General features: G+C 38.2%; 1 protein-coding gene across 1 annotated transcript in view; it reads left to right on the top strand.

Annotated features, from left to right (window-relative positions):
• LOC307132207 (multiple epidermal growth factor-like domains protein 9) overlaps positions 1 to 5,145 on the top strand; it is a 52,640-nt gene extending 47,495 nt beyond the window's left edge. The window contains exon 6 of the mRNA XM_079826379.1: positions 2,909 to 5,145. Coding sequence (XP_079682505.1) covers positions 2,909 to 3,393 — 485 coding nt within the window. The 3' untranslated portion in view covers positions 3,394 to 5,145. The remainder of the gene's footprint in view (positions 1 to 2,908) is intronic.
• The last annotated feature ends 6,881 nt before the right edge of the window (positions 5,146 to 12,026 follow it).

The raw sequence follows: 12,026 nt of genomic DNA, 5'->3' as shown, positions 1-12,026 counted from the left end.
GAAAGTGAGCTAGCCGGTTAGCCAGAAACCTACACAATATGAAACACAATAAACACATTGTAGAGCACAGCGTCTTCTCGACATGATGCAATCCAGTATCTGCTGCAGTGTTCAAGGTTTCCCTGGTCTCTGTGTGGTGTGTGCGTGCAATAAGTGGACGGGCAATATGCTAATGTTTAGTTGTGACGTCACAACGAAACGGCTTAGGACTCGTTTGAAAAGCGATTCATTTAATTGACTCAGAGTCGACTCTTACTTTTGAGAGACAATAACTTTCCTGCATACGCTGCACTTTCAGATTTAAAGGAATAGTTCACTTCAAAATGAAATTTTTCTTATATTCTACTCACCCCCATCTCATCCAAGATGTTGATGTCTTTCTTTCTTCGGTCGAAAAGAAATTAAATTTTTTGAGGAAAATGGTTTTCAATTGCAACCAAAATGTTGATGCTCCAAATAAATGCGATTTGAAGGGCTTCAGAGACTCTGCACGATCCCAGATGAGGAATAGGGTCTTATCTAGCGGAACAGTCGGCCATTTAATAAAAAAAAATCTGCTCTGCGGCCGCCAGTGATTGTGCAATCACGTCAAAAACGTCACACTAGACGTAGGTGGAAGTACCGCCATATTTACAAAGCGCACATGCGAAGACTAATACAAACACCTTTTAGCAAAAGAAAGGTAAAACAACGATGTCAGACGATTTTGAAGTTGAAGATGGAGTGTTTTTTGGTAAAGGGCGTTTGTATTAGTTTGGTTGGGGCGGTACTTTCGCCTACGTCTAGTGTGACGTCTCAACATGATTGCGCAATCACTGGCGGGCGCAGAGCAGCGCAAGATGAGCAATTTAGGTTAAAAAGTATATTCAGTTGTACTTTTTTTTTTAAACCACCGATCGTTTCCCTAGATAAGACCCTATTCCTCGTCTGGGATCGTGCAGAGTCTCCGAAGCCCTTCAAATTGCTTTAAAACTGCATTGATTTGGACCTTCAGCATTTTGGTTGCAATTGAAAACCAATTATGTGAAGAAAAATCCTGGAATGTTTTCCTCAAAAAAATATTTTCTTTTCGACTGAAGAAAGAAAAGACATAAACATCTTGGATGAGGTGGGGGTGAGTAAATTATCAGGACATTTTCATTTTGAAGTGAACAAATCCTTCAAGGATTTTTGCTGTATGTTTTCATTCACTTAGAACTATGTTACACACTACATGAAATGTCATTTTCAAAAATCCATAACGGGGCTTACAGTAATGTCTTACTGATGACAAAACAGAAGATAGCCTATCGCTCGCTGAAGCTTTTATTCAGGATTAAAGCAAATGGCTTCAATTAAAACAATAACCAAAGATGCACTGATTGCAAAAAACACAAGTAAAAAGTCAACAAAAAGATAAGAGCCAATAAACAAATTGTAAACAACAGCATAAATAAATGCAATTGAATAAAGAGATGAAATAAATTAAGTTTTTCATGTGGGTCCAACAGTTGGTTATTATTCAGGTAAGAAATACTACAGATATTAAAGTAATCAATGTAAACTCTTTGGCCAATTCCATGCAAAGGTCATCCTTATGAAGAAATAAAGTTTTTACCAAAATAACAAAACCCTTTTAAGTTGTCCATTTAGGGGGTGGGGGGCGGCAATCTGTCGACCAGCACCAAAACGGTATGCATTGTTTATATTTCGTAATAAATTTGAGAGCTGAGAATTTGGTTCATATCAAAAGTAACCTGCTTTGTCTTGTCTGTCGGTGTCAGTGTCCTCTTTGCTTCGCGATTTTTCTCTGCGTGAGAAAATGGATGTGTGGCATGAGTGTGTAAAAAGTGTAATTTGATAGCCTCACGCACGCTGAATGCGTGAGAGTTGGAAGCCCTGCTAGTAAAGCTCGCACGCACGTGGAGGCGTCAAAACGGACACAGAAATATTAAAAATGTGATTAATAGCGGGAGGTAAGTCTCTAATTTAAAACATTGCTCAACAATGCATATCTTGTCTGACATCTGCTTTCTTTTGGGGATCTTGTGAATTTAGATGAAATGGATTTTATGAGTCACTTCTCACTGAAATAGTAAAGACTTATTTTTAGAGCAATTTGCAAACAGTGTCTGGTCTGATTTCTTTAAATAGATCGTAATGACATCATATAAAAATAATTGTATTTTTATTTGAATGCTTCCATAGTTTTCAGTTGCTCATGCCTCATGGAACAGTTGTTCAGTTGCTCATGCTCATGAACTATCCCGTCACACCACATGGAAATTCCTTTTTAAATTACTAGTGGGGAAAAAAACAAATAATTTGAATGGGTAATTTTATGTGTATGGTCAACATCTGTCCAAACAAAAATAACGATTTACAAATAAAACATATATGTCACTGAAAAAAGAGATTTGCGTTGAAACAATTTTCAATAAGAAGCTGCTAGTAAATTTCACAAATAATTCAAAAGAATTACAAAGAAAGTAACACATTGAAATACTGTTTTCATGTAAAACATACTTCAATAATGTTTGTTTACAACTTCGAAAAATAATAGAAAAAAACACATTTATTGAAAAAAAAAAAAAATAGGCCTAGATGCAGTCCTAATCCACTCTTTGGTTTGGTTTATCGGTAGATTTTTATCAAGATTGATCGTAATCTTGAATACTTCAGCTAATTGCTCTAAGTTATTACATTTTCATTTATACCCTTTACTATCTCTACAGACACACCAACCATTTTGATAATTCTCTCTCTCTCTCTCTCTCTCTCTCTCTCTCTCTCTCTCTCTCTCTCTCTCTCTCTCTCTCTCTCTCTCTCTCTCTCTCTCTCTCTCTCTCTCTCTCTCTCTCTCTCTCTCTCTCTCTCTCTCTCTCTCTCTCTCTCTCTCTCTCTCTCTCTCTCTCTCTCTCTCTCTCAGCTGTGAGAATCTCCCCGACTCAAGACATCAAGACCTCCACAACAGAAATCCCCAAATCCACGAGTTCCATTTCATCTACACCTCCTTCCCTTCTCCTCACGTCCTCCTCCCCCACCACCCACCCAAGCCTACCGACCCAGGAGTCCGGCACGGGAGACTCCGCAGGACACAACAGCACGGCCTCTGCTCTAACAGTGGTGTCCTGGACGCAGTTTAACATCATCATTCTCGCCGTCATCATTGTGGTCGTCGTTCTCCTCATGGGCTTCGTTGGAGGCGTTTACACATATCGCGAGTACCGCAACCGAAAACTGAATGCCCCGTTTTGGACCATTGAGCTGAAGGAGGACAACATCAGCTTCAGCAGCTACCACGATAGCATCCCGCACGCCGATCCCAATGGACTACTGGAGGAGGAGCCGTGTGTGGTCGCAGCCAATGGGCAGTTAGCGCTCGCCACTGCCGCCAACATGTACAAAGCGTGAAGTTATCGATACGATTGTAACGTCTTTTAAAGGGAAAGTTGAACATTCTGTCATCATTTAATCACCCTTATGTCGTACCAAACCTGTATGACTTTCTTTTTTTTTCGGTGGAACATAAAAGATGATATTTTGAAGAACTGTACTTGTACCGAAAGTCGGTGGGGTCCAAAACAACATCTTTTCTTTTGTGTTTCACAGAAGAAACAAAGTCATACAGGTTTTAAACAACATGAGGCTAAGTAACTATCCCGTTAATTACGATGATAAGTGAAAGAAGATGGCCTGGGAGCCAAAGCTAGCTTCTTTATTTGATTCTACACACTATTTAGCTCCCCATTGCTTCCTATGTGATATCCTCATGAAAAGTGTTCTCACGTACAATATTTCCTGCAACATTTTAGAGAGGACTCAAGGAAATACAAGACAAGCCATTAACATGATACTTCACGGTTGCCCTCAGACACAAAAGTCGATGAATTGCAAATGTATTGCCTCTTAAATGAGCATCTAAACTTTGTGTGTTTGGGTGTTAAGGATGCTAAACTTCAATTGATACTTCTGCATACATGAAAGAGGATTCACTCCCACTATTACTGAGGCAATTTGGACCCACATGCCAAGATCATTTCACCCAAAACGGCTATTTGTATAGGAAACTCGAAAGGTTTTCAGACTGACCCAATTGCACCGACTGGGAAATTCCCTTTGGCTTTGGGATTTTCAATAGAAAAAAGGTCCATTCAATTAGAAATGCTTTTGTAAAGGAAATAAAGACTGCCAGTTAAAAGGCTGCCCCTTAATATGGAAGCCTATGTGTGTGCGTATGTCTTTGACAGAGACTATTTCATGCATATATGGCACGTTCAATTTCTTTGGAACGCAGCCTCGCTACGATTTCCTCTTGACTCGATTCCTGTCACGGATTGGTACCAAACTGAACATGCTACATAACAGTCATACCTGTAACACTAGCACCTGTTTCAGCCTTATTGTATTTATGTGTGAGTGGGTGTGTGTGTATGTGCGTGCTTGGAGAGAGAGCGAGAGCGAGAGAGAGAGTGTTGAGTGTGGAGACAGTTTCAGATCTAACTGCGTGGAGCTGGATTCTACGCAGGAATGTACAAAAAGACTGGATTTCTTCTGCTGCATAGTTTCACGAAAACTGATCAAATGTTTGACAGAATATTGTAGACATGAAAGCCATGCAAGCGTGAAATGACCCACGAAGAGCGTGTTCCGAAGACTTTGTCAAGTTGACTTTTTTTGGGAACCTGTTTGGTACGACGGTGGACAGAGTGGGTGTTTTTTTCTTTTCTCCTCCATTTGTCTGCAAGGACCCTTTTAAATGTGATTCAGGATCATTTTGATGATTTGGACAAAGGACCGGTGTTTGAACTAATGTGTTGTTTTGTTTTGTTTTCCCTTATTCGTCTTGTTTATTTGTCTATTTATTTATCATTTGTGTTTGTCTCTGTGGTCTTATTTTATCAATGTTTTTTTCAATCTTCTTGCTGCATTGTACAGTGTACCATACCGAATGCAAACTCTGTAGGCCGAGTTGTGAGCACAACTTCAAAGATGTGTTGGAAGACTTATTTTCTTCTCTTATTTTCTTTCTAATTTATTTAGTCAGGTCACGTGTTAATAACTCACAGTATACAATGGGATTTTGGTGGAAAATACTGTATTTTCTCATTCATGAGTGGTCAAATGACTGAAAATAAAGGATTATTGAATCAAAGGACATGCTTCAAAGAGATGGTATGGAAGTCATTTTTTGAGTGAAATTGAATTTTTCTCTTTTAAAAGGGACAATCTACCCAAAAATGAATAAATTATTCACCCTATGTCGCTCCAAAACTGTGACTATTTTTCTTCTGTGGCATGCCCAAGCATTATAAGTCAGTAGGACCCAATGTTGTTTTGGATTGTCTTTCATTGTATGGTCAAAACAGTTAACGTTAGAGTTCATCCACAGTTTAAAACGTCTACTTGTGTGTTCCACAGAAGAAAGAAAGTCATACTGGTTTGTCTCGACATGTGAGTGAGTAAATGATGACATTTCGATTTTTGGGTGATTATCAGAATTCCTTCTTTCCCAGTTTAAACTAGTGTAAATGTATTTGAAGTGCAATTAGATTTTTTAGTTTGTCTATGTCAGATTACATCACATGGAGAGGGTGGGGTTTATGACCTATACTGCATCCAGACGAGACGCTTTGGCTTCACTTTTCAGGACTCAGGTGGCACACTTGGTCTCTACGAAATTGCACACCCTGGCTTTAATGTAGACGGAACCAGTGTAAATGCTGTCTCTGTGGTGCTATAAAAACGTTGCTCTGTTTGTTCGATCATCTAGACCAGCCTGACACAGCAACAGCTCAACCAATGGCTTGAGTTTTGGGTGGGGTTGTGTGTTTGATCGACAAATGGAAAATGAACAGTGTGTTTGGGAAACCTTATTACCTTATAGTCATTATTTTTGCCGAAATTCAACATTTTACCTTTAAAAACAAACATTTTGCAATTCAGAAGAACATTAATTTGTTATTTTGGACATGCTTGAATTTTTTCATAATTGAATATATTTTATTATTTAATAATTTTTCAAGAAAAAACTTTTTCAAGCAAATAAATTAGCGGTCTAAATTTGTAAAACCCTGATCAGCCTGTAGCTGTGTATGTTAGGTTTCACTGTACTTTCGCAATAGCTCACTGTTGAAACACTGCATCTGAATTACAATGAACTGAATAAAAATAGACCAATGGAAGTTTTGCATTCATGGCAGCCTTTGTTCCTCAAGGGTGTAGATCAGCGCAGCTCACCCAAGAGTAATCCTGACCCAACCCTTTTTTACCTGAGAGATGCTGGTTGATGGCCAGACTTACAACTGTCTGGAATTTTTATACTGATATGAGTAAATGATATGAGTTGTTTATGATCAAAAACTGTTTCCTGACATGGATGGACGTACACAGTGCTGTTGTTCACCACTACCATTTCATAGTTTAAAAAAAATATATATTATTCAAAAGAACACATGATCATGAGTGACATGATTCATACATAATGTTGCAAAATATTTCAATTTCAAATTAATCTTATTCATGAAAGTATCATGAAAATGTATCACATTTTCCATTAAAACATTAAGCAGTCCAACTGTTTTAAACATTGATAATAATAAGAAATGTTTCTTGAGCATCAAATCAGCATAGGCAATTAGAATGATTTCTGAAGGATCATGTGACACTGAGGACTGGAAATTCAGCATTTAATTTTTTTTTAATGAATTAATATTTCAATTTATTATTATTTTTACTGTATTTTTGATCAAATAAATACAGTGTTGGTTAGCATAAGAGATTTATCTCTAAAAAAACAAAAACAAAAAAAACAATCGTACTGACTCACGTAGTTTATTGCCCATTGCTAGTGTGATATTGATTTTGTTCAACAATAACTTTATATTGAATAACTTAGATTTTAGAAAGAATGTTGTCACTTACTTAGCTAGTTTGGTTCTGCCTACTGCCACTGAAGTACTTGCAAACGAAGCAAGAGTAGTGGCGTTTCATTGCAGAATTAATCAGTAATGAATCAATTGAGTGAATGATTCAAATGACGCACTTAGTCAAATGTCGCCACCTATTTGCGTAACTAGTAACCTACAGAATGAGCCACTGAAAATGTGTCCCACGATCAGTGTTGGGGTAACGCATTACAAGCAACTAGTAAAGTAACGCATTATTTTCCAAATAAAATAAAATATCCGAGTTCCTTTTTCTATTTATAGACTGACAGCAGAGAAATTGTAAGTGAAGATGTGTGAAGTATGTGCGATGTGTGAACATGATGGTTATGTAGTTCTAGACTAAATTTGAGCAGGCATTTACTCATCTCACTTGCAAAAAAAATTCTTCATTATTACTTAAAATTAATAAACAGTGAAATGCAAACTCAGAATATTATGCACACCCGCAATAATTAAATATATTACATTACACAAATATACTTTGTGTTTAATCTCATTTTATTAAACAATGTATTCACTGCTGACCTTCGATGACCCACTTCAACCATACTAATAACCCAGGCAGTAATATAATGTCCCAGATCCAGCCCACATCTGGTATGTGTGGAATCCACATGTACCAAATGTGACCCGGATCTGGACTGACACTATGTTATTATATAAAAAATTATTGCTGAAGTAAGCCTGTTGAACTTTCTTCTCCTGCATCTTCCTCAATCCAGAATGGCTGAACAGCTGAAAGTTTTCACCCTGTACTGTATAGACGCGAATTTGCATTTCTGTCAGCCTGAGGCTTATTCATTTCACGTTTGGTGTGAAAGGGTCTTTAAACTTCCCAAAAACTATAACTTTTTTTTTTTGTTATTAAAAAACAAACAAGCAAGCCCAGCCCAGGTGAGAAAAAGTAACGCAAAACTAATGCAGCGCATTACTTTCCATAAAAGGTAACTAAGTAACACAATTAGTTACTTTTTAAAGGAGTAATGCAATATTGTAATGTATTACTTTTAAAAGTTACTTTCCCCAACAAAGCACACAGACAAGAGGAGTGATACAAAAAAAAGTATCATCCCAGACTCCCAGGGGTAACGCATTACAAGTAACTCAAGTTACGTAATCAGAATACTATTTTTCAAGTATCAAGTAAAGTAACACATTTTAAATTTACAACAAAATATCTGAGTTACTTTTTCAAATAAGTATTGCAAGTTACTGTTTTCCCACGTGTTGAGTGACACGAGAGGAGAGGTCTCATGTTGAGAGAAATCAGGAGTAAGTGCAGAAGCACAAAAAAGAAAACAGTGAAATGCAAACTCAGAATATTACGCAAACATCCAATATGTTAAATAAATTACATAAATATACTTTATGTATTTAATTTCACTTTATTAACCAATGTCTTTGCTGCTGACATTTGACAATCCAATTCAACCACTCCAATAAGCAAAAATGACTTTAGATCATCATCACATTTGTCTTTCTTTTTTTTCATTTTTTTATTGCTGAAGTAAGAGTTTTGAACTTTGTCCTCCTGTGTCCAGAACAGCTGAAAGGTTTGTGGAGCTGTGCCTTCTACTGTACAGGCTGAATTTGCATTTTCTTCAGCCTGAGGCTTTTATTTCACTTAAGGTGTGAAAGGGCCTTTACATTTGCCAAAATATAAAAACAAACAACCAACCAAGTCCAGGTGAGAAATTACTTTCCGTAAAATTTAACTAAGTAATGCAATAGTTACCTTTTTAAGGAATAACGCATATTGTATCACATTACTTTTAAAAGTAACTTTCCCCAACACTGCTCATTATGCAGTGGTGTCCAGTGCATGGCTAAAATGTAATTTAAAAATATAATAAGTAGCCACCAGAGGGCATGGAGGCTGGCCCACCACGGTTTCCAGCAAGACCAGGTCTGATGATCACTAGTACGGTGCTCTGAACGTTTTCCAGTCTGGTGGTCCCAAGACCAGAGACTCTTCACAACATGGCTGCCACACCAGAGACTCTTCATGACATGGCTGCCTTCAAGTTTTCAGCCATCATGTACACCATGCCAGAGTCTCCAGTCATCATGATCGCTGCACCTGAAACTACTAAGGTGGTCCCTAGGCATTTGACACTGGCTCTCAGTTTGGCGGACACACCACTGATATCGGTGCGAGCAGCGGACATCTAGTCTTGGGGTCTCAGAGATTCTTCCACCATCAGTTGCACTCCTTGTTACGACGATGGCTATAATGTGTGTCTGGGACGCGTACGCTTCCCCAGTTTCTCCAGCGGTGGCGGCACCTGATCCAGTTTTGCCCGACGCAACGCTGTCTGCCCATTAACTTCCTATTTGCTCCGACACAACCACAGAGGTCGTCAATGATCTCTGTTTGTCCTGACACGACCATGGAGGTCATCCCTGAGTTTCTTGTCTGCCCTGATGTGACCATGGAGGTCGTCCCGGAGCTTCCTGTCTGCTCTGCTGCGACCACGGAGGTCGAGCATGAACTTCCTGTTTGCCCTGACACGACTTCGAAGGTCGTCCCTGAGTTTCCTGGCAGTCCTGACATGACCATGGAGGTCGCCCACAAGCTTCTGTCTGCCCTGCCCTGACCACAAAGGACGTCCATGAACTTCTTGTTTGCCGCGACCACGGAGGTCATCCCGGAGCTTCCTGTCTGCCCTGATACGACCACGGATGTCGACCATGAACTTCTTTTTTGCCCTGACATGACCTTGAAGGTCATCCCCAAGCTTCCTGACAGTCCTGATGTGACCACGTAGGTCACCCCCGAGTGTCCTGTTTGCCCTGACACGACCCCGGAGGTTGCCCCGGAATTTCCTGTCTGTCCAGACACAATCATGGAGGTCGTTCATGAACTTTCTATTTGCCCCGATATGAACACAGGTCAACCTGGAACACCCACATTTTGTCTTGTGATCTCATAGTCTCAGATCTCACTGTGCATGTTATAAACAGATGAAACAGATTAGCTTTATGACGAAATGCTTGAGTGAATACAGCTCTGTAAAATGTGCAAAGGAAAAGTCACATCTGGTAGAAAAACATCAATAGACAGCCATTTGGAGCTCTGCGCATTTAAGAAAAATCTTTGTATGATAATCTTTGACATCTGAACAGTGTTCATACTACTGTGAATCATGAGGCAGAAATGGCACCTCCACACTGTTTATTGTGTCTGTCTACACTAACCCTTTTAAATCCAATAAATGCTGCTATGACATTTGTTCACACTGCATTGAGAGTAAAGCGTAACCGGAAACCGAGGGTAATGCAGATATGACGCAATCGACAGGCGACTCCCTCACACGTGCCGGTTCCTCGGTTAAAATGGCAATTTTTCACGATTTACAAATAGTTGGAAACATTTGGGATATTGTAAGTACTCAACTGAACAAAATATATAACACTGGCCTAGTGGTTTTTGGATATTTTACTCATTACTAATTTTTACATAGTGCATCTTTAAAGGTATTGCCATGATCAGAGCTGCAATCCATAGCTGGAACACTTTCTGTCAAATGAGGTGTGAAGTTGGGTGTGAATGATCTGTTCATATAAGTATGTAATAGAAACCTTCAAACCTAGCAGCAAAAATTATATTTGGGTAGCCCATGCACTCATATGTTTTAATATTTTTGACCCAAAAGTGATAAGGAGGGAAACAGCACTGAAAATCCACATTCCTTTCATGCAAGATTGGTCTAAGCATTACCCACATTGCTCTGGGCCAAGATTATATTTTGATTGTTTTGGTAGAAGCACCAGCCACGTGCCCGAAATATCAAGTGATAGACATCGCAATGTTTTTCAGACTATGAACATTTTGCAAAGACAACTGTTGTGATTTCCCAAACTTCCCTAAACCTTTCCAAATAAAAGAGAAAATGCCATTACCTCAAACACATTCTTCGCACTTTTAAGTCAAATTCTTTTCTTTCATCAGATAAACAATACAAAGGCAATATGACACTGAATTTTGAAACCATGTAAGTATTGTAGCTTTAAACAAACTGGTTATGATTATGTGATCAACACACTTTCGACAGAACTCTCTCGACAGTGGTTTGAACATGTTCTACATACCTAAACCTACATGCTTGGCAATGTGCATTGCAATCTAGTCTTCTTTCAGAGTCTAAAAGTTTTATCAAATGTTGCTGCATAATGAAAAACAGTGTTAGAGGTCTGTAACATCAAATCATCTATCTATCTCAGGCTGGCCAGTGTTTTCAGCCTGATATCATGGACTTAATGTGGTTTCTCTAGCTATAAACAAAGTCCCTATAAAGTCTTTGCTATAAAGCTAGCTAGCAACCACCCAGAAAACTCTTGCAACTACATCTCGTATTTTCTGATAGAATGTTGCTTTTAAGGCTACATCAAACTTCTAAAAACTTAAATATCTTAAAATTTAAATCTCAAATCGGAGCTCAAGTAGGCTTACAATATCCTCTCCAATCTGATAGCAGACAGCAAGCAAAAACTGTTAACCATGTACGCTAGGCTATGTGAAAGCCCACGAGTAATTCTTTTTTTTAAATTTTTTATGTGTTTATAACCGGTCCTCATGATATATGTAACCCTGGACCACAAAACCAGTCATAAGTCGCACGGGTATATTTGTAGCAATAGCCAACAATACATTGTATGAGTCAAAGTTATCATTTATTTTTCTTTTATGTCAAACATTATTAGGATATTAAGTAGAGATCGTGTTCCAAGAAGATATGTTGTAAATTTCCTACTGTAAATATATAAAAAATATATATTATTAGTAGCAATATTCATTGCTAAGGACTTCATTTGGACAACTTTAGAGTCAATTTTCTCAATATTTAGATTTTTTTGCACCCTCAGATTCCAGTTTTCCAAATAGTTGTATCTCGAACAAATATTGTCCAATATCAATGCAAAGCTTATTCAGCTTTCATAAATCTCAATAAAAAATAAAAATAAAAAAAATACTCTTACAACTGGTTTTGTGGTCCAGTGTTACATATCATGAGGGTATCAAGCAGATTTTAAGATACATTAAATATGATAGGCTATGAAGATTTATTTTAATGTAGGCTATATCCGCATAAGCCT

Source organism: Gobio gobio, assembly GCF_949357685.1.
Source record: "Gobio gobio genome assembly, chromosome: 10".
Classification (NCBI taxonomy): Eukaryota; Metazoa; Chordata; class Actinopteri; order Cypriniformes; family Gobionidae; genus Gobio; species Gobio gobio.
Note: the sequence above shows the minus strand (reverse complement) of the source record. Positions and strands in the feature narration are given on the sequence as shown.